Source organism: Carcharhinus amblyrhynchos, chromosome 1, assembly GCF_965287045.1.
Source record: "Carcharhinus amblyrhynchos chromosome 1, sCarAmb.v2.hapA, whole genome shotgun sequence".
In the NCBI taxonomy this organism is placed as follows: Eukaryota; Metazoa; Chordata; class Chondrichthyes; order Carcharhiniformes; family Carcharhinidae; genus Carcharhinus; species Carcharhinus amblyrhynchos.
The window spans coordinates 70,538,400-70,559,113 of record NC_137324.1 but is presented as its reverse complement, the minus strand read 5'-3'; the positions used below and the strand labels follow the sequence as shown (position 1 = coordinate 70,559,113).

The window sequence follows — 20,714 nt, the reverse complement described above, 5'->3', positions numbered from 1 at the left end:
GGTCAACAGCAAGTACCCTTGCTTCACTGCTGATGGCAAAATTCAGGTCATTGAGAGCCTGAATTCAATGTTAAAGTTAAAGGTTATTTATTAGTCACAAATAGGCTTACATTAATACTACAATGAAGTTACTTGAAAAACCCCTAGCTGCCACACTCCGGCATCTGTTCGGGTACACTGAGGGAGAATTTAGCATGGTCAATGCACCTAACCAGCACATCCTTCAGACTTTCAATGTATGCAGATTGAGAATGAATTAACATCAAAGATCAAGACATCTACAAGCATCAAATTCCCCATTGTGCCAAAAGAAATCTTTATTCATTAAAACTAGCACATTGAATGTTCACATGCCAATATGTGGTTTTCAGCACCTCTACAGTCTGCCTCACTCTTCCTATTTTTATGAGATATTTATTTTCATTAATTGCTTCTTCCTTTCATTTCAATCAATTTGATCATTTAACAAAAACAAAGAAAGCAATCAGAAAAGCAACTGCAGATCCTGATAAAATACAAAATGTTGGAAACACACTGCAGGTGAGGCAGCATCTGTGAAGAGCAAGAATTAGCAGTGTGAGTGCAAACGTTTGTTAAAACTGCAGAACAGCAATTTTCAAACAGTGCTCATCTTAACAATTCCAGTGTTTTCACTCAAAATGTTGGATCTTCTGCTGGCTCCGCAGACACTGCCACAGCTGCAGAGGGCTTCCATCATTTTATGCATTTGTCTAAAAAAAAGACTATAAATCTACCTTTTCTGTGAAGGCATGCAAGGCTTTGAGAGCTTTATCATGTTCCCTTCCTTCTCCAAACATATTGAACAGAAAGTCGGGCCAAAACCATGGCATCTTCTGTCTGCGGTGAACCAAGTCGCTCATTCTAATCAAAGAGAAATCATTATCTTCATTACAGTGTATTCACGCTCCACCCTACTCACTTATTCATAACTGCAAAAGAAGACTTCTGTTTTATACTCGCCTATAGCAGGGCTTAAACAAAATTCAGTGCTCACTAAAAGCTTATATACATCATGCATATTAGCATTTAATTTTAATTTATTCATGAAACTTGGGCGTCGTTGGCTGACCAGCATTTATTTCCATCCCTTGTTACCCAAGGACAGCTGAGAGTCAACCACATTGTTGTAGCTCTGGAGTCAAATGCAGGCCAGACCAGCTAAGGATGCAAGATTTCCTGCCATAAATGATATTAGTGGACAAGATGGGTTTTATTGTGGCTATAACAAAGGGCAGGACTCATTGACCTGCACCAAGCAACTCGCCTATTGCCCTTTCAAGGTCTGCTTGCCATCTACAAAATCCAAGAGCTCTTTTGTTCCTGATCTTCTGACCAGCTTTGTTGCCATCACTGACCTCAATTTGCTTATTAAAAAAAATGTCCTCACTGACTTACATAGGATGTAGTTCTGATTAAAGAATCACAGAATTATTATGGCACAGAAGTAGGACATGTGGTGGTGGCATAGGGGTATTATCACTGGACTAGTAATCCAGAGACTCTGGGGAGCCAGGTTCAAATCCCACCATGGCAGATGGTGAAATGTGAATTCAACAAAAATCTGGAATTACAAGTCTAAAGATGACCATGAAACCATTTTTGATTGTTGTTAAAAAAAAACCTTTAGTTCACTAACGTCCTTTAGGCAGGGAAATCTGTCAGCTTCACCCAGTCTGCCCTATATCTGAATCCAGATCCACAGCAATGTGGTTGTTGCTTAACTCAGTTAAGGATAAGCAACAAATGCTGGCCTTGCCAGTGATGCCCACATTTGGTCTGTTATGGGACAACAAATTTTATGAAATTGGGTACACAATATGGAAGCAGACTAAAGTTGCACTCACAGCCTCCCCACTAAAGGTCACAAGGGAACAGACATAGACTAGCAGGCAAGGACATGCTTTTAGAATGCAAATAAGGGCTAGCACACAAAGGGAACTGGACAGTATGGCACCTACAGGAACTAAATTAAAAAGTACACCCCCATCCAACCAAATCAGCACCTCTGATCTAATCAAGCAACCCTCTATAGAGACACCTAAGGATTAGGATAACTCAGGAAGCATCCCTGGCCCCACAAACTTCCTGAGAATAGTCAAACACCCATTGTTCAAACCCGGAGATTCTAGACCATTAATAAACCCATCAGACAGAAACGATTAACACACACTTAAAAACATCGTTACAATACTTGAAGACACCGAAACAGGATGGTCAGAGTTGAACACTGTAAGCAAAACATTAGCATTTGAATTGTACAATGTATCGAAGTTCAAGTATAACTGTAGCCCATTGCTTTAGAGTGCTTTTGGGACAGTTCTGTTTATACGTCCTGACTGCACCTCCATCGACGTTAAAATAAAGCTGTACCACTGTTGAACCTGACTCTGAGTCCGTAGTGATCGTGTTCGCCCACTCGCGCCAACAGGTCCATCGTGTTTATACTGACTCTCCAAATGGGTATTATGACTTAGTCTCCCCCTTGTATATTGTTTCTCTTCAAATACGCATCTAGTTCCCTCTCGAATGCCTAGATTGAACCTGCCTCCACCACACTTCCAGGCTGTGCATTCCAGCTCCAACAACTTGTTGTGCTAAAAAGTTTTGCTCACATCACATTTGCTTCTTTTGCAAATCACTTTTAATCTGTGCCCTCTCATTCTTGGTCCTTTTAGGAGGTAAAATCAAGTTCAATGCAAAGCAGGCAGATAAATGCTATAGGTGTTCCCTGTTAGTGCCCCACCTGCTGTGAGTGATTCCCTACAGTAGCGTTTATGACTGCTTCCCACTAACAGGATCGGGCACCTGATCCTGCTGGAGGGAGCAGAGGCCAATGTGGGTCACACCCATTCAGGGAGTCAGAGAGGTCAACGGGATGCCGCTCAGGCATTGCCAACCCACTGGTCACCTTGGCACTGCCTACCTGGAACTGGACACTACCAAGGGGATGGGGTCTATTGGGGGGAAGGGACCCACTGCCACACTGCAAGAGGATTGATGGAAAAAGGAGGGAGTGAGGGCTATCGGGGCTGGCCATCGTGGGGGGTGGGCTGGCCTGGGGGGATCCAGGAATGATGTGGGAATGCCGGCGTTGGACTGGCGTAAACACAGTAAAAAGTTGTCAGACTTTTTACGGGACCCAGGAAGCCAGCAATCGGGGGATGGGAGTCAGAATGCCAATGATTGTTGGGGGGGGGGGGGGGGGGGGGTGCTGCAGAGCTGGCCAGCAATCAGGAGGCTGGCTATGGAGGGGGAGTGGGTGTTCCAGTGAGCATGCACCAATCACTGCACTGACAGATCAGCACGTGTGCAGTGGCCCGCTCAGCGCTATGTTGCCAGCCCCCTGGGTAGGAATAGACCCCACCCCCCGTTTTCCAGAGTGAATCTCCAACACTGAACACTGCAGAGTGCCTCAGCAGGATTCACTCTGGTAAGTACGTTAAAAAAAAGGCAGGAATTATTCCCGTTTTCCCGCATGTTGGGAACTTGGATTTTTTGGGGGACAATCCTGGCCCATATCTGTGTTCTCCAAGGAGGCTGAGTTTTGCCTATTAACAGCCGGTAGCTCAAGATGGAAAGAAAAAATAAATAGCTATCCATCTGTACTGTTAAAATGCATCAAGTAATATCAGTACCTGTCAGTCCTTAAATTTACTTTGCATCCAGTAGAAGGAGACATTTATTTCTTTAAACTATTATAGAATTTGGAACTTTTATTGAAATGGAATTTGGATCTTTTCAAAAGATCAAATTAAAAGCAATGAAAAGTATGGTTACTAATATTAATGGCAGAAACGTATGGAAGATCCTGCCACCACTTAATTCTTCCATGTGGACTTTATCATGAAGGATCATTTCCTACTTCACATCAGAAGACACAGACAATAAAATGACAAACAGAAAAAGCTATTCATGGAATAAAAGGAACTCACTTGTAAATTGCAAGTATATATTCCGAATCACTGTTACTCTGTGCATAGACCTTCTTAGCCATAGCAGTTTCTGGAATAAAAGAATCCTAGCGGTAAGTAGCATATTCATGCTTATTAAAACATTTAACCTTAATATAAAAAATACACAAATAAGTTTAAGTTTATAAACACTGATGCTATTTCTCTATCATATCAAAGGCAGGCTAAATACGTCAACACAAAAATTACCAAAGCCACTGACCCGACAATTCACACATCATTACTCTCTGTGAGAATACATGAGGAGCAGCTCTGACTTATGGACTATAGCTCAGTCATGGTAGTGACTGTAACTACAATTAACAACTGGGAACGAGTTACGTTATTCATCGATTCTTCATTGTACACTACTTCCAACGTTATTTATAAAAGAGATATATAACATACACTCTAGTCTGATAAACCTTTGAAGTTGAGTTTTGAAAGTTATAATTTAGCTTTAACTTACTTAATAAAAGTTTTTAATAAAAGGGCGGCACAGTAGTTAGCACTGCTGCTTCACAGCTCCAGGGTCCTGGGTTCGATTCCCGGCTCGGGTCACTGTCTGTGTGGAGTTTGCACATTCTCCTCGTGTCTGCGTGGACTTCCTCCAGCTGCTCCAGTTTCCTCCCACAGTCCAAAGGTGTGCGGGTTAGATTGATTGGCCATGTTAAGAAATTGCCCCTTAGTGTCCAGGGATGTGTAGGTTAGAGGGATTAGTGGGTATAATACGTAGGGATATGGGGTTAGGGCCTGGGTGGGATTGTGTTCGGTACAGACTCGATGGGCCGAAGGGCCTCTTTCTGCACTGTAAGGTTCTATGATTCTATAATGCTAAGTATTTCAGCTGTAAAAAAAATTTGGTTGAAAATTCAAGGTATCAAATATTAAACATTGTTCAACATTAAAAGTCCAATTTTAACCCAGGTAGGAATCAGGTGGGTGGCAAGCCCCTATGGTACTCTGTTAAATTTGATGGATTTAAAGACGGCTTTGTGGCACAGTGGCTAGCACAGCTGCTTCACAGTGCCAGGGACCCAGGTTCAATTCCCGGTTTGGGTCACTATCTGCGTGGAGTTTGCATGTTCTTCCTGTGTCTGTGTTGCTTTTTTCCGGGTGCTCCGGCTTTCCTCCCACAATCTGAAGATGCATGGGTTAGGTTGATTGGCCATGCTAAATTGCCCCTTAGTGTCAGCAGGGTTAGGAGGGTAAACGTGTATGGTTACGGGGATAAGACTTGGGTGGGATTGTTGTCGGTGCAGGCTCAAGGGCCAAATGGCCTTCTTCTGCACTATAGATTCTATGATTCTGTGTACGGTGCATGAGGAGCAGGCTGGTACATGACTTCTGTCTTTTTAATGTTGATGGTGAGTCCAAAGTTGTCACAAGCCGTGGAAAATTTGTCCATACTGAATTGCATCTATGGCTCTGAGCCAGCATACAGGGCGCAGTCATCGGCAAAGAGGAAATCGCTCAGAACAGTCTCTTTCGCTTTGGTAATAGCTTGAAGTCTTCTCAGCTTAAAGAGCTTCCCAACCATTCTGTACCTGAGGCTGATTCCAGCAACACTGTCCTGGAAGGCATCATTTAGCATGGTAGTAAACATCATACTGAACAGTGTGGGTGCGAGCACACAGCCCTGTTTCATGCCATTGGTGACTGGGAATGCCTCAGAGGATTCTCCGCCATCCAGTACTCTGGCCATCATGCCATCATGGAACTGGCGTACCATCTGAATGAATTTGGGGGGCAGCCGAACTTTGACATGATCCTCCATAGGCCTTGTCGGCTTACAGTATCGAAGGCTTTCACGAGGTCAACAAAGGTTGTGTAGAGCTTGCGATTCTGCTCCTGGCACTTCTCCTGAAGTTGGCGTGCAGCAAAAATCACGTCAGTAGTTCCATGACCACGACCCATAATCACAATCAAAGGGCAGAAACTACAGGCAGTGGACCAGTTCACTTATCTTGGCAGCACCCTCTCCCAAGCAGTGACTATTGATACAGAAGTTAACTGCAGAATAGCAAAGGCAAGTTCTGCTTTTGGCAGACTGTGCTCCACTGTATGGGAACATCGAGGAATCAGCCCAGCAACAAATCTGAAGGTCTACAGTGCCGTGGTACTCACTACCCTTCTGTATGCCTGTGAAACGTGGACTGTGTATCGAAGGCATGCAAGACAGCTCAATCATTTCCACGTGACTTGTCTTCACAGAATATTACGCATCAGATGGCAAGACAAAGTACTAGACACAGAAATTCTCTCCACAGCAAGTCTACCATCAGTCCACACACTGCTGATGAGAGCGCAGACCCGGTGGGCAGGTCATGTCATCCGAATGTCAGACGAGCGCATACCCAAGCAGCTCCTTTTTGGGGAACTCTCTGCTGAAAGACGCTCACATGAAGGGCAGAAGAAATGTTTCAAAGACACACTCAAAGCCTCCCTGAAGTTGCGTGATATTGACACGACCACCTGGGAAACGCCGGCACAAAACCGCCCTACCTGGCGCTGCCTCATCCACAAAGGCTGTCAATCTCACGAAGCAAGATGTATTGCTGAAGCACAACTTAAACGCGAGCTGCGCAAGTCCAGAGCCACCAGCGCAACAACTATAGTGTCTACACATGTCTGTCCAATATCTGCCAGGACATTCCGTGCCCGAGCTGGCCTGATCAGTCACTTTCGGACACACCGGAACCAGCCTCAAAATGACTAACAGTGTCAAGGTCCTCATCGATGACAATGGACGAACAACAACAGATTCTATGATAGGCTGTCCTTATAATCAGTCACAGAATGAAGCAGCACCCATATGACTTCATGCAATTTATAACACAAGTCCCAAGGCCAGCTTAATGCTAAGTGGCATTCTCAATCTGTGTGCTTTTCTTTCTAAAATTTCTTTGAGAGTTGTTGGCAAGACTGGGCAAGCCTGGTCCCTCCACCACACCTCACATTTCTGATAGATACTTGCAGGTCCGTGGCAAAAGTGAGGACCCACTTCAGAAAGCAATACTTCTCTAGAAACACACAAGTGCCAGGATGAAACAGACCTAAATAAATTTGACTGACAGGGCCAACAATAGCAGAATTCCTCTGAAATCCAGCATTCATTACAAGAAGATATCCTATGACCTCAGAGTGGCAAGGGCAAGTACAGCTTTTCACTTCACCTTTCTCAAGAGCAACTCTCAACACTACCTTCAACCTCTTCCCCATATCCTTCAACCTACACCCACAAAGGCACAGCTCTTTCTCATTTCAAAACACACTCCCCCCTTCCTCTCTTTATACTGTATACTTACATCAGTCCCTTCTGACATACTCCCACTACTCCTTTCGATGTTACCCAAATAAATAGAGCCAGACCTTTCAAGAGTGAAATTAGGAAATTTCTCTTCCTGCAAAGGGTGGCAGAAGTTTGGAACTCTCTTCTGAAAACACCAATTGATGCTGTTAATTTTAGAACTGAGATTGATAGATTTTTGTTAGCCAAAGTTAGTAAAGGATTATAGGCTTGGGTGTGTATACAAAGGCAGGTCACTGACCAGTCATAGAACCATTACAACACAGGAGGCGGCTGTTTGGCCCATCTTGTCCACGCCAGCCTGAGGAAACACTGATGCCCTTTCTAATCCTACTTTCTGCACCTGGCCCATGGTCCTGTAGCTTACAACAGTCAAAATGCAGACCCAGGTACTTTTTAAAAGAGTTTAGGGTCTCTGCCTCAGGTAGTGAATTCCAGACACCCACTACCCTCTACATAAAAAGTTCTTCCTCGTGTCCCCTCTACACAAACTGCCACTTACTTTGAATCTATGTCCCCTGGTTCCAGAATTCTCCACCAAAGGAAACGATTTTATTCTGTCCACTCTATCTCTTCCAGTCATGGTCTCATTGAATGGTGGAAGGAGCTGAAGGGCCTACTCCTTTTCCTATGTTCCTGCCCTTGCAATTGCAATTACTTCCTTCCTGTAATGAGGAGGCTAGAACTGTATGTAGTATTCTAGCTGTGGCCCCACTAGTGTCTTACACAGATCTAGCATGGCTTTCCTGATCTTACATTAGAGGGTCAATAACATAGTGGGCTGGACTGATAATCCAGGGGCCCAGGATAATGCTTCAGAGACAGGAGTTCAAACCCTGGATGTGGAATTTACGTCAAATTAAAAATCTGGAGTAAAATGCAAAATTGATGACTACAAAATTACCAGGTCATAAAAACCCATCTGATTCCCTAATGTCCTTCAAGGGAGGAAATCTGCTATGCTCTAGTTTATTTTATCTTCTTCATTGCTCCTTAACATCCAGGGAGCTCTAGATTAGGGAGTCCCACCCTTTTTCTGCTCCCTGCTGCCACTTCCTTCAATGCTTCCTCCTGCCCAGCCATTGATTTTCACCCAAGTAACTGATTCCAGTTCACTTTTGCCTACTGGGTAAATCTCTCCCGAATTGAGAACTTGCACTCCGACTACAATTATCGATGCGCGGGCCAGGTCACCAAGGCGTTAAGCTGTAGTAGAGGAGCCAGCCTACAGACAACATAGAAAGGTATACAAGAACAAGATTGAAATAATGAAGAAATAGGTAAAACACTTCAGGAAGCCAAATTAGCAGAATGGTCAGACGAGTGGAAGATACAATTTAATGCAAAAAAAAGGAGGTATTCACTTTGAATTGCATGTGCAGTCCTCTCAACAGGAAAATAGCCAATGCTGTGAATGAAGAGACAGTTAGGGATTTAAATATATAATTTCCCAATTGCATCAATGCAGATGGTTAAGTGGATAGAGGAGAGCCGGTGGATGTGGTCTTTCTAGATTTTCAGAAGGCGTTTGACAAAGTACCTCACAAGAGGTTATTGCAGAAGGTCGAGGGACATGGAGTTGGGGGTAGGGTGTTAGCGTGGATAGAGGATTGGTTGTCAAATAGGAGGCAGAGAGTGGGGGTCAACGGGTGCTATTCGGATTGGCGGTTGGTGACTAGTGGAGTGCCCCAGGGGTCGGTGCTGGGGCCTCAGCTATTTACCATTTATATAGATGATCTGGAGGAGGGAACCGAGTGTAGGGTGTCGAAATTTGCTGATGACACCAAGATTGGGAGAACGGCAAATTGTGCGGAGGGTGTGGAGAGTCTGCAGAAGGATCTAGATAGGCTGGGCGAATGGGCCAGGAAATGGCAAATGGAATTTAATGTTGGCAAGTGTGAGGTGGTCCACTTTGGTAGGAAGAATGGTAGGAAGGACTATTACTTACGGGGCGAAAAACTGCAGCAGGCGACGGTGCAGAGGGACCTCGGGGTCCTTGTGCATGAGTCGCAAAAACCCAGCCTGCAGGTGCAGCAGGTGGTCAGGAAGGCGAATGGGATGCTGGCCTTCATAGAGAGGGGGATTGAATATAACAGTAGGGAGGTCTTGCTGCGGCTGTATAGGGCATTGGTGAGGCCGCAGCTGGAGTACTGTGTGCAGTTTTGGGCGCCGCACCTGCGCAAAGATATTTTGGCCTTGGAGGGAGCGCAGAGGAGGTTTACTAGGCTGATACCGGAGTTGAGGGGGTTGAGCTATGAGGAGAGGCTGAATAAACTGGGCTTGTACTCGTTAGAGTTTAGAAGAATGAGGAGAGATCTCATTGAGACGTATAAGATGATGAATGGGATGGATAGGATAGAGGTGGAGAGACTCTTCCCGCTCAAAAAAGACAGTAGGACTAGGGGGCACAGCCTCAAGATCAAAGGAGGGCGGTTTAGAACAGAGTTGAGGAGGAACTTCTTCACTCAAAGGGTGGTGAATCTCTGGAATTCTCTGCCCGTTGAAGTGGTGGAGGCTGCCTCGCTAAATATTTTTAAGACGCGGGTTGATGGGTTTTTGATAAGAGAGGGGATTGAGGGTTATGGGGAGAAAGCGGGAAAGTGGAACTGAGCAGCGACAGATCAGCCATGATCTTACTGAATGGCGGGACAGGCTCGAAGGGCTAGATGGCCTACTTCTGCTCCTATTTCTTATGTTCTTATTAAATGACATCTTAGAATAAAATTACACAAGTCATTAATAAGGCCAATTAATAAACTGCAGACAGATATTCATGACCCCTTGGAGAATAATACTAAAACCATGGATTCACCAGAAAGATACCAGTGATGGGAAATTATCGTTACAAGGAGATAAGACAAATATTTCTACTGGAGCACAGAAGCTAATGAGGAGGCCAAATGGTTTTTCTAAAACTTCAAAAGCCTTTGATGTAATAAATAGGCAAAGCGTTCCCTCAAGCTGACCCATCAGTGACCAGGATTCATCAATTTAACAGTATCACTAAAACAACAAGGAAAATGAGTTCTGGGGCAATAATCTGGGGCAGATTATTGCTTTGCCACGCTGATAATGCTTGAGGTAAGAAACACTGCATGTTTTAAAGAATAAAAATCAAACAAACATTTCAAACAAAAGATATGTCACTACAGAGGAAAAGGGATTAATTTTGAATTGCTCTAGTGAAGGGCCAGCACTCAACTGAATACCCTCCTCTGAGCTGTGAACTCTCATTTGTCCACATATGTTTCCCATTTTAAGTTTGTCCAAACTCACCACAGATGACGTCCAAAGCACAGAGTGTGATATCATTGAAGCAGTTAAAAGGTCCCTTTCCCACTTTCTTCTCCCATTTTTCCAGTAAAACATTGCTCTGCTCATTCATAACCTCTAGAAATTCCGTCAGAATTGTGAAATGAAATGTTGGAGTTATCAATTTTCTCCTCGCACGCCATTTATTTCCTGTACTGCAAAGCAAAGAGTAGAAAATTATTTCTACATAATCAGGGTTTATTTGATAGCAGTTTAAGTAACTATAAACAGAGAAAGCCGACCTCAGACCAGAAGCTGTCATAAAAATATTAATGCCCCCAAGTGTCCGCTGAACTGGTGCTAGCCAACGTGACAATTTATCATGCTAATCCCCTTGACAGTAAGGGGCAATTTATCATTGCAATCCACACATTGTGTGTGTGTGTGTGTGTGGGGGGGAGAAAACCAGATTATTTATGGCTGATTGAAAGATTAGGCCATATTTCAAAATTAAACAAATGAGGTAATTTGCATTTATCGATTTTAATGATGTGAAGTAACTCAGATGCCTAGCACTGAATATAGACTAAAAATTACCAGCAATTATGTTATTGAACAATATTTTGAGGAAATATCAAATTCTTCAGAATTTTGAAAAAACATTTTTAAATTAAACAGACAACACTGCCAGTATACCAACAGAGAGAGTTATGTATAAGTAAATTAAGCATTTATGCAAACTTACATCATGGAGCATTACTTTAAAAAAATCAGCTGCTTGTGTCTTAAATCTGATATTGAATAATGATACATTGACTCATTCAATCAAAAGCAAAATGCTGCTATTCTGTGGTAGCATAGTAAAGAGGCTATTCGGCCAACTCTGTCTTTACTGGCTCTTTGAAAGAGCTATCCAGTTAATCCCAATTTTCATTTTATTCATTCATGAAGTGTGGGTATTGGTGGCAGGGCCAGCATTTGTTCCCGCTGTCTGATGGCTCTTGTGAAGGTGGTGATGAACTGTTGCCTTCTACTATTGCATTCCACGTGGTTCAAATACACCCACAGTACTGTTGGGAAGGGAGTTATATGACTTTGATCCAAAGACAGTGAAGGAATGGCAACATAATTCCAAATAATGATGCAAATGTGACTTGGAGAAGAATTTGGAAGTGGTTGCATTCCTATGTGTTTGCTGCCTTTGTCCTTCAAGGTAACAGAGGTTCTGAGTTTAGAAAGTGCTGGCAGAGAAGCTTTGTTGAGTATCTGCAGCGCATCCTGTAATACAATAACGCTGCTGCCACTGTGAGTTGGTGGTGGAGGGAGCAAATGTTTATTATGTAAATGAGGTTCCAATCAAGCCCAAACATCATAATTGCTGAAGTTCTGTCTTGTAGATGCTGAAAAGGCTCTAAGGGGGTCAGGAAGTACATAATGCATCACAGAATACCTAGCCTCTGACCAACCCTTCCTGTCACAGTATTATGTGGTTGGTACAGTTAAATTTCTGATTATTCACTTAATTGTTCCCCAAAGCCCTGCTTTTTTTTCCAATACGAGTACGTAACAATCTCAAGGGCAGTTAGGGATGGGCAATAAACGCAGGCCGAACCAGTGACACCTACATTCCAAAATGATTTTTTTTCTAATTAATTTCTTTAAAAAAAATCAACTGACTTGATTTAGGTTAACTGAAATTTATGGCACTTTCCCTAACCTTATCAGAGAGAGGATGTTGCAATATTTTGTCTTATCATATTGCATGTGTGTAAAGTATTACTCATGATATAGGGCAAAGTTCTACACCCTTTCTGATACTAATATCAGAATTCATGTTAATTCTATATTAACGTGGCGTGTTACAGTTCACTCAGGAAGTCTAAGTCACTGTAGCAACATGCACGTTTTATAAGCATGTTGTAGTCTGAAACCGTGAATAATGAAGGAAAGGCTCCAACTTTCTTTTTATCACCTGGCTATCCTGCTCTTCCGTTGCGGGTTGACGTTCAATCTGCTTGGCTACATTATGAACACACCTTTCTGTCCTGGGGTGGCACAAAACCAGGTTAAAGTCTAGCAGGTTTATTTGGTAGCAAAAGCCACTAGCTTTCAGAGCGCTACCCCTTCGTCACTCAGCTGTCACTTACTGTGTTTACCCCAGTCCAATGCTGGCATTTCCACTTCATGGTACTAAAGCCCAGAGCTTCTGACACAGAGGCAGGGGCAGTACCCACTGCACCACAACACCTTCCCCATTTCTATATTATTCCAGCTTAAATGAAAATTAATGAGGTGCAATAATATAGTGGTTGCATCACTAGAAAGTAATCCAAACACCTGATCTGATGATACTGAGATACAAGTTCAAGTCTAATCTCGGGAGTTGGGAATTTAAATTAAATTCAAAAATCTGGACAAAAAAACTAATGTCAGTAAAAGTGATGAAGAAGTTACTGGATTATCACTAATTTCCTGTTCATCCTTACTCTATATGTGACTCCAGACCAAAGCAAAGTGGTTGACTCTTAAATGACATCTGAAATGACCTAACAAGATGTACTTAAGGTGGAAGTTCACCATCACCTTCTTAATTGCAATTAGGAATGGGTAACAAACAGTGGCCTTGTTAACAATATCCATATCCTATGAATAAAAGTTAAATGCTCACCACAAAGAAGAAAAATAGACACATTACTGGATAAAAGAAAGGTCTTCATATGACAAGGTGGAAATTAATCATAACAGTTAACATCGTAGAGAAATACCAACAAGTAATAGTGCATGTTCACGAACAGGCTAACCTGCCAATGTAGCTGAACTTTCATTTTATTTTATTCCCTAATTGTACAGCACAGCAATTAACTCATTTATGACAGTTCACCTAATGTAATCTAAAATAACTGAACACAAAGTGCAGTTTTGCTGACATAATGAACTGTATCTTTGCGTGTTTAAATAAAGGGTTTACTTTTTATGCAAAAATACAGATTTAGTTCCTTGATCACTGATGAATGGAACTAAGTTGAAATAATTAATCCTGCTTCTATTTCATTGAAAATACATTGGGAAACAGTGTGAACTATTTTATTCAGCAGAGATGAAGAACAGACAACTGAACTGCCAACACCTGCTTCACAAAGTCAAAATGACTCCCCGATTGGACCTTCAGTCCCTTTGAGAAGGTAGATGTGCTGAATTCTAATGACTGCATTATTGAGGCTAGCGATAAGGATCATAGTGAAAGATCAGTAACAAGCTCTCTCAACATTTCTGAGATCAAACAGATTTAAATCCACAAACTCACAATCCAACTGTTGCACTGTAGCCAATTTTAGCACAACGAAATGCAGCTCCACTGTACTTCAGAAAACTCTGTCTATAGTTATCACTTTCCATGCGCTAAGATTCCCATAAAAAGATGAAGCGGCAAATTATATACTTCTGGATAGGAACACAATTTTTTTATGTATCAGAATATTTGTCTCTTACCTTTGTGCATGCACCAGTTAGAGTTTTCCTGGTTAAGGAAAGCCACATATTCAGTAAATTTTAATAAGTGTTTGTCTGTTCTAAGTAGTCTAGTTCAAATGAACCATTCAAACTTTTAATTATTTAGTATATAATGCAATAATCTAATCCACTTGTTCATTGAGATGGATGCATCTATTCCCCTGGTGATGTTAACGTAATAAATTGAAGCTGGGTAGTTTGAACGTCAGATCCCAAAAGTCAGTGATATTTTATCACATATAACTTCACACCCAGCTTTGAGTACATATGGCCAAATATAATGGGACTCTAACCATAATTAATGGCTTTTAATAAAGAAATCTGTCACTCAAGATTAGTTAAAGCAGCAGCAGATGTAACATGGCCCTTCTCAGTGAGCACAAGTTGCCGGGCAATTCCCCATTCCATAAATCTAACACCATAGTAGGGTGAACAAAGTTCAGGTGATACCTGACAGAGGAAAGCTGACGGAAACTGTTCAATAACTCCCTGGTGAAACAGAACACCACTGTAATGGCAGCAAGACCTCTACCTGACATCTTCTCAGCAAAAGAAAGATGGACAGAGGAACTGAAGTAGAGGAGGAAGGGAACAAAACATTTAAAATATACTCACATTACCAAACTAAGACAATCTAAACATACTTAAGAAATACCTTACACTATTATTGCAACCCTATTGAAGATGACAGCTAACAATGACTTTAATTATGATGATGGTGAACAAAGCCATTTCTTTTTTGCATTAGTAAGAAATCTAATCATCAAAGATATTATGATGACAACTTTGCAGAAAACTACTTTCATATAAATCATTTTATTGTGATCTGGCCAGAGCAAAGGTTCTATCAGATATAAGTAGATGCAATAACCATACCTTGTCAATAGTCCTGTGCCAAGCCAGGGGTGAAGAAACTTGTATGCATAGGATTTATCAAGATGCTTGGAACTACGCAATATCATCTATAGGATAATAAGATGAGATATACTCGAGTCTGCATTTTTCATAGAACCTCAATTAATGTTTATATACTTGTAAGAAATGATAAACTGCTCTTATGTTCCAATCTAGCAGTTCAAAACAAAATAATGAAAAACACTCTTTGCCAACATTATAGTTTTGGTAATTCAATGATGACCTATGCAGTGTGCCGACTCCACTGTTGTACGATATTATGAACATTTACAAATTTCTGATCTGCTTTAAAATCTGAACAGTTCATTTTCAGTTCAAAATATTTTAAATCTTATTCATACAAATATTGTCTAAAAAGGTTTTCTATATCAGCACTTCAGCAGGACTGATTGTATCATTTACATTACATTGCAGGCCAAGTGAAGTACAAAAGCAGAGAGTGCACCAATCATTTATTTTTCTTCAATACTGCTGATGGATGGTCCAGTCCCCAATATTTGTCCCAGTCCCATAGGCAGCAACACTCTTTCAGAGTGTCCCAAAGCCTGCGCAAATAAGATACACGAAACACCCATTTGGCAGTATCCTCACCAAGCTATCTATTTCAGATGCATCTGCCCATGATAGTCTGGGTAGGAAATACCATCACATAGTCCATAAAGAGACAAAGTCTCACCTTCATACAAATATCATCCTCCCTTTGTGTAGTATAACACTCCCACTGTGCTAAATGGTAAAGATTCAAACATATCTTGCAACATGCCATAGACAGAGTCTGTAATCCCACAAGTAACAGACCAGATGAAAGCTCTGCGGTCCTACTACATCTAGTCATGAATGATGGTGGATAATTAAACTAATGAGAAAGGAGGCTCCATGAACACCTACATTTTCAATGAGAGCAGAGCCCAACGCAAGTATAACAGACAAGGTTGAGCCATTTATAACTATCAGTCAGACGTGCCATATAGTTGATCAATCTCAGCATCCACCCAGCATCACACACGCTAGTATTCAGCCAATTTGATTCACTCCTCATAATACCAAGAAATGGTTAATGCAATGGGTCACAATCACAGTGCTGTATTGTTCGAGACTTGTGCTCCAGAACTAACCATGCCCCATGCCAAGTGCTGTTGCAGTACAGCTACAACACTGGCATCTACCAGACAAAGTGGAAAATTATGTAATTAGGTCACTCTCCTTAGAGCAAAACATTTGGTGGGCATTCAAAATCAGGCATGGATTTTAAAGTAAATAAAGTGAAAATGTTTCCAGTTGCACAGAGGTCAGTAGCCAGAGGAGGCAGATTAAATATAAACAGCAAAACAAACAGCAGTGGCAGGAGGCAATCTTTTTAAAAAGCGAAATGTGATCTGAAGCGTACTGCCTGAGAAACAAATTCAACAGGAATATTCAACCAAGAATGAAACAAATACTTGAAAGGGGGAAAACATGATAAGGTTGTGAGGAGAAAGTAAGGGACTGGAATTAATTGGATATTCTATCAAAGAGGGATAGAGAGATAGAATCCCTACAGTGCAGAAGAAGACCATTTGGCCCATCGAGTGTGCACTGACATCAATCCCACCCATCCCCTATCCCTGTAACCACCAATTATTTACCCCGATAATCCCCCCGACACTAAAGGACAATTTAGCATGGCCAATCCACCTAACCCGCACATCTTTGGACTGTGGGAGGAAACCAGGGCACTCGGAGAAAACCTATGCAGGCATGGGGAGAATGTGCAAACTCCACAAAGACTGTCATCTTAGGTCGGAATTAAACCCGAATCCCTGATGCTTTGAGGTAGCGGTCCTAACTATTGTGCCACCATGCCACCCCCTTATTCCAGATTTTTTTTTAATTGAATCAAATTCTGCCAGCTGCTGGGGTGGTATTCAAATCCGGGTCCCCAGAACATTAGCTGAGTTTCTGGATTAATCGTCTAGTGAAAAGACCACTAGGCCATCACACTATGATGCGCCATAGCCTTTGTCATGACGCCATGAAAATTAAATCTGGAACATTATCACAGAAACATCAGCAGTGCTATCAAGCGGCACTTATACTCACCAATAATCTGCTTACTGGTGCCCAGTTTAAGTTCCAACAGAACCACTCTGCTCCAGACCTCAATACAGCGTTGGTCCAAACATGGCAAAGGGGCTGAATTCCAGAAGTGAGATGATTGCAACTGCCGTGACCTCAAAGTACACTCAAGCTGATGTGGCACCAAGAAGCCCAAGTAATTAACAAATATAAATTGGTGGGCTTTATGATCGCCAGAATTCATGAACCAGGACATAAATAAGCACTGTGCCACCATAACCCTCCTACAAAACACAGTCAGTGTGATAGGAATGTTGAGGATATCCCAGGTGGGTACAGCTCCAATAGTACTCAAAAATTTCAATACCATCCCAGAAAAGGAAGTTGTTTAGTTGGCAGCTCCATCTATCACTGGTGCATTGTGGTTACAATGTGTTTTGCCTGTAAGATGCATTGCAACAACTCCAAATTATAGCCCATCAACTGGATGGGCTGGGCAACAGGGGCATGGGAACACCATCCCCATCACCTCTAAGTTCCTGGCATGGAAATGTATCACATTCTATCATTGCTAGGTCAAAGTCTTGGAACTCCCTGCCCAACAATACTGTGGGAACACCTTCACCATATAATCAAATCAAATCAAACATAGGCTGCAGCATTCAAGAAAGTGCTTCATCACCACATTCTGAAGGGAATTAGAGAGAGGCAACAGATGCTGGCTTTGCCAGTGACACATCACATCAATGAATAAAAATATACACTTTCGTAAATCACTCACAAACACAAAGACCATTCATCTATAACTTACCTCTACAGTTTCTGCACGAAACAACACAATAAAAGGTAGTGGTCCTATCCACATTCTCATCAGTGGTTCATCTCTGCACTTGGTGGTAAATTCAATCAGCTGAAGGAAAAAATCTAAAGAACCCCAAAATAGTTGTTAATTACATAAGTGAAAGTATATACTATTGTGTACAATATACACACGAATAACTTTAAGGCATTGAATTAGAACACAGCTTAATTCTCAGATTCTTGTTATTATTCACATCATTCTATACGTCTATAGTTATGATCACTCCAAGAATTTTATTCTCTTCAAAATCTTAATAAATTAAGATCCCAAAAATGAAAATCAAATTGTACAGTATGCAAGACACTTCAAAGGCTTCATTTTCAAGATATGAATTTCTTATCCATTCACAGGATGTGGGCTTCACTGGTTAGGCCAGCATTTATTGCCCATCCCTAACTGCCCTTGAGAAGGTGGTGGTGAGTTGTCTTCTTGAGCCACTGCAGTCCAAGCAGTGTAGGTACACTTCCACAGCACTGTTAGGGAGGGAGTTCCAGGATTTTAACCCAGCAGCAGTGGCAATATATTTCCAAATCAGGATAGTGAGTGACTTGGAGGAGAACTTCCAGGCATTGGTGATGCCATGTGTCTACTGCCCTTATCCTAGATGGTAGTGGTTGTGGCTTTGGAAGATGCCTTGAAGGAGCCTTGGTGAGTTCCCAAAGTGCAACTTGTGCACACTGCTGCTACTGTGCATCAGTGGAGGAGGGAGTGAATATTTGTGGATGGGGTGAAAAATCACAGTACTTGTTTAAGACCATAAGACATAGAAGCAGAATTAGGTCACATGGCCCGAGTCTGCTCTGCCATTCAATCATGGCTGATACTATTCTCATCCTCATTCTCCTTTTTCCCTGTAACCCCTGATCCCCTTATTAATCAAGGACCTGTTTATCTCTATCTGAAAGACACTCAATGACCTGGCCTTCACAGTCTTCTGCAGCAAAGAGTTCCACAGAAGGCTGTGGAGGCCAGATCATTGAGTGTCTAAGGCAAGGGGGGGCAGGGACAATGACTAGTCCAGTTCAGTTTCTGGTCAATGGTAACCCTCAGGATATTGACATCAGGGATTTCAGCAATAGTAATGCCATTGAATGTCAAGGAGCAGTGGTTAGATTCTTTTTTGTTGGAGATGGTCATCACATGGCACTTGTGTGGTATGAATGTTGCTTGCCACTTGACAGCTCAAGCCTGAATATTCGTTTATTAAAAATAAAGAATTTTTAACCAATTATTATTCTATGCACTACAAACTATTTATCCAATCACAGGTTCTACTTCTCTTGTTTATACTGAGGGAGGCCGTTTGATCAAGAATGTGCCATAATAACTGGTGTGATCAGCAAAATTTGTTACAAACAAGCTTAAATACATGCAGAACTTCAGTTACGCGGATCATAATTATTTTATGTGACGTTTTAAAGTATACCTTTAGAAAAAGTTAATATTTTTAAAATTTATAAAAGTACATTACAAAACATTTCATCTTGAAGACTACAGAACTGCCATGTAATTCATCTTGTTCCCATACAGTATAGCCTACTGCTGGGTGCCTCTATTACTGACACGGAAGTTTAAGATTGGTATTTTTAATAATGAACATGAACACGTTAGCTTGCTGGACTCAGTAAACTGTGAAGCATTTTGTACACGTGCAACAAAGTGAGTCTGATTTTATTCAAAATTAAAGAGACAGTCGAGGTTAACACGGTTTAGCACCCGGCAGTGGGTAGCACTATCACTGCGTGTAGCTAGCTACCTTCTCCGGAGGGTTTGAAGAGTAGTGCGTTTCCCAGTATGGGGTAGGTCGGACTGAGTCCGGGGATCCGCTTCAGGGTGTTCCACTGGCGCACGTAGTCACCGAACAAGTGGAAAGCGAGCGCAGCCAGGAGAGTGAGGAAGACAGCGCTGAAGACAGCGCCGAGAGGAAGCTCCTCCATCCCGCTGCTGTAGCGCACTGTGTCCGGGAAGCACTACAGCTATTGCTGCATCGACTGTCTCACTGCAATGTCACTCTCATATCAAACTCTCCCCACCTATTGTTTTATTGCTTATTATTAGGTCATTGTTGCCATAAAAATCTAAACTCTTCACGGCATTCACAATCTTTTTTGTCCCAACTGGAGGCGTACCGACTCTGTTCCAATATTTTTCAGGAAATGCGATCATGTGACTGCCTCATCATGTGATGTTGGTGAATCTAACGACTCATTCTAAACTCAGCCGTTCATTTAGCTCAGCTGCATTTGGGAGAGGGCCTTTCGGGTTTAAGCTGCATTTGGATTCCACATGGAATTTGCTAAAGACAAAAGACAGAGCAGCCGCTGAGTTATTTTACAGGGCAAGTGAAGTGTGCAGTGGTGTCTCCAGGGGTCAGTGTTACGACTGAAGTTCTTTTTTCGATTTGTATAAATAACATGGAATTGGGGATATACAGGGCATTATTGAACAAATCTGCAAATGTTGCTAAAATCAGCAATGTAGTAAACAGTGAAGAGGGTAAGAACAGATTTCAGGAGACACTTGCCAGCGCTCCAGGCTCAATACTGAGTTCAACAGTTTCAAATCATATTCTGCTTATTTTGGTAATGATTTGGTAACCCAATGATTCATGGGTTCACGTCACACTATCTGTAACCCTCACGACTTGCTTGAGTTTGTAAAATCTCACTAACTGTCCTGGCTGGAGACAATACACATCTCTTTAACCTGTGCTTAACCCTCTCTCCACTCACATTGTCTGTGCCTTTAAGACTCGATTACCTGTAAAGACTTGCATTCCAACCATTATCTTGTAAATTGAGTTTGTGTCTGGTTTGTGAACAGAATTCCCATTTACCCG

General features: G+C 42.0%; 1 protein-coding gene across 1 annotated transcript in view; it reads right to left on the bottom strand.

Annotated features, from left to right (window-relative positions):
* LOC145341779 (cytochrome P450 4V2-like) overlaps positions 1 to 20,025 on the bottom strand; it is a 43,041-nt gene extending 23,016 nt beyond the window's left edge. Inside the window, exons 1-6 of the mRNA XM_080186710.1 lie at positions 19,632 to 20,025; positions 17,825 to 17,937; positions 14,920 to 15,005; positions 10,558 to 10,748; positions 3,954 to 4,023; positions 756 to 882 (exon numbers count right to left, since the gene is read on the bottom strand). Coding sequence (XP_080042836.1) covers positions 756 to 882; positions 3,954 to 4,023; positions 10,558 to 10,748; positions 14,920 to 15,005; positions 17,825 to 17,937; positions 19,632 to 19,812 — 768 coding nt within the window. The 5' untranslated portion in view covers positions 19,813 to 20,025. The remainder of the gene's footprint in view (positions 1 to 755; positions 883 to 3,953; positions 4,024 to 10,557; positions 10,749 to 14,919; positions 15,006 to 17,824; positions 17,938 to 19,631) is intronic.
* Between the last annotated feature and the right edge of the window lie 689 nt (positions 20,026 to 20,714).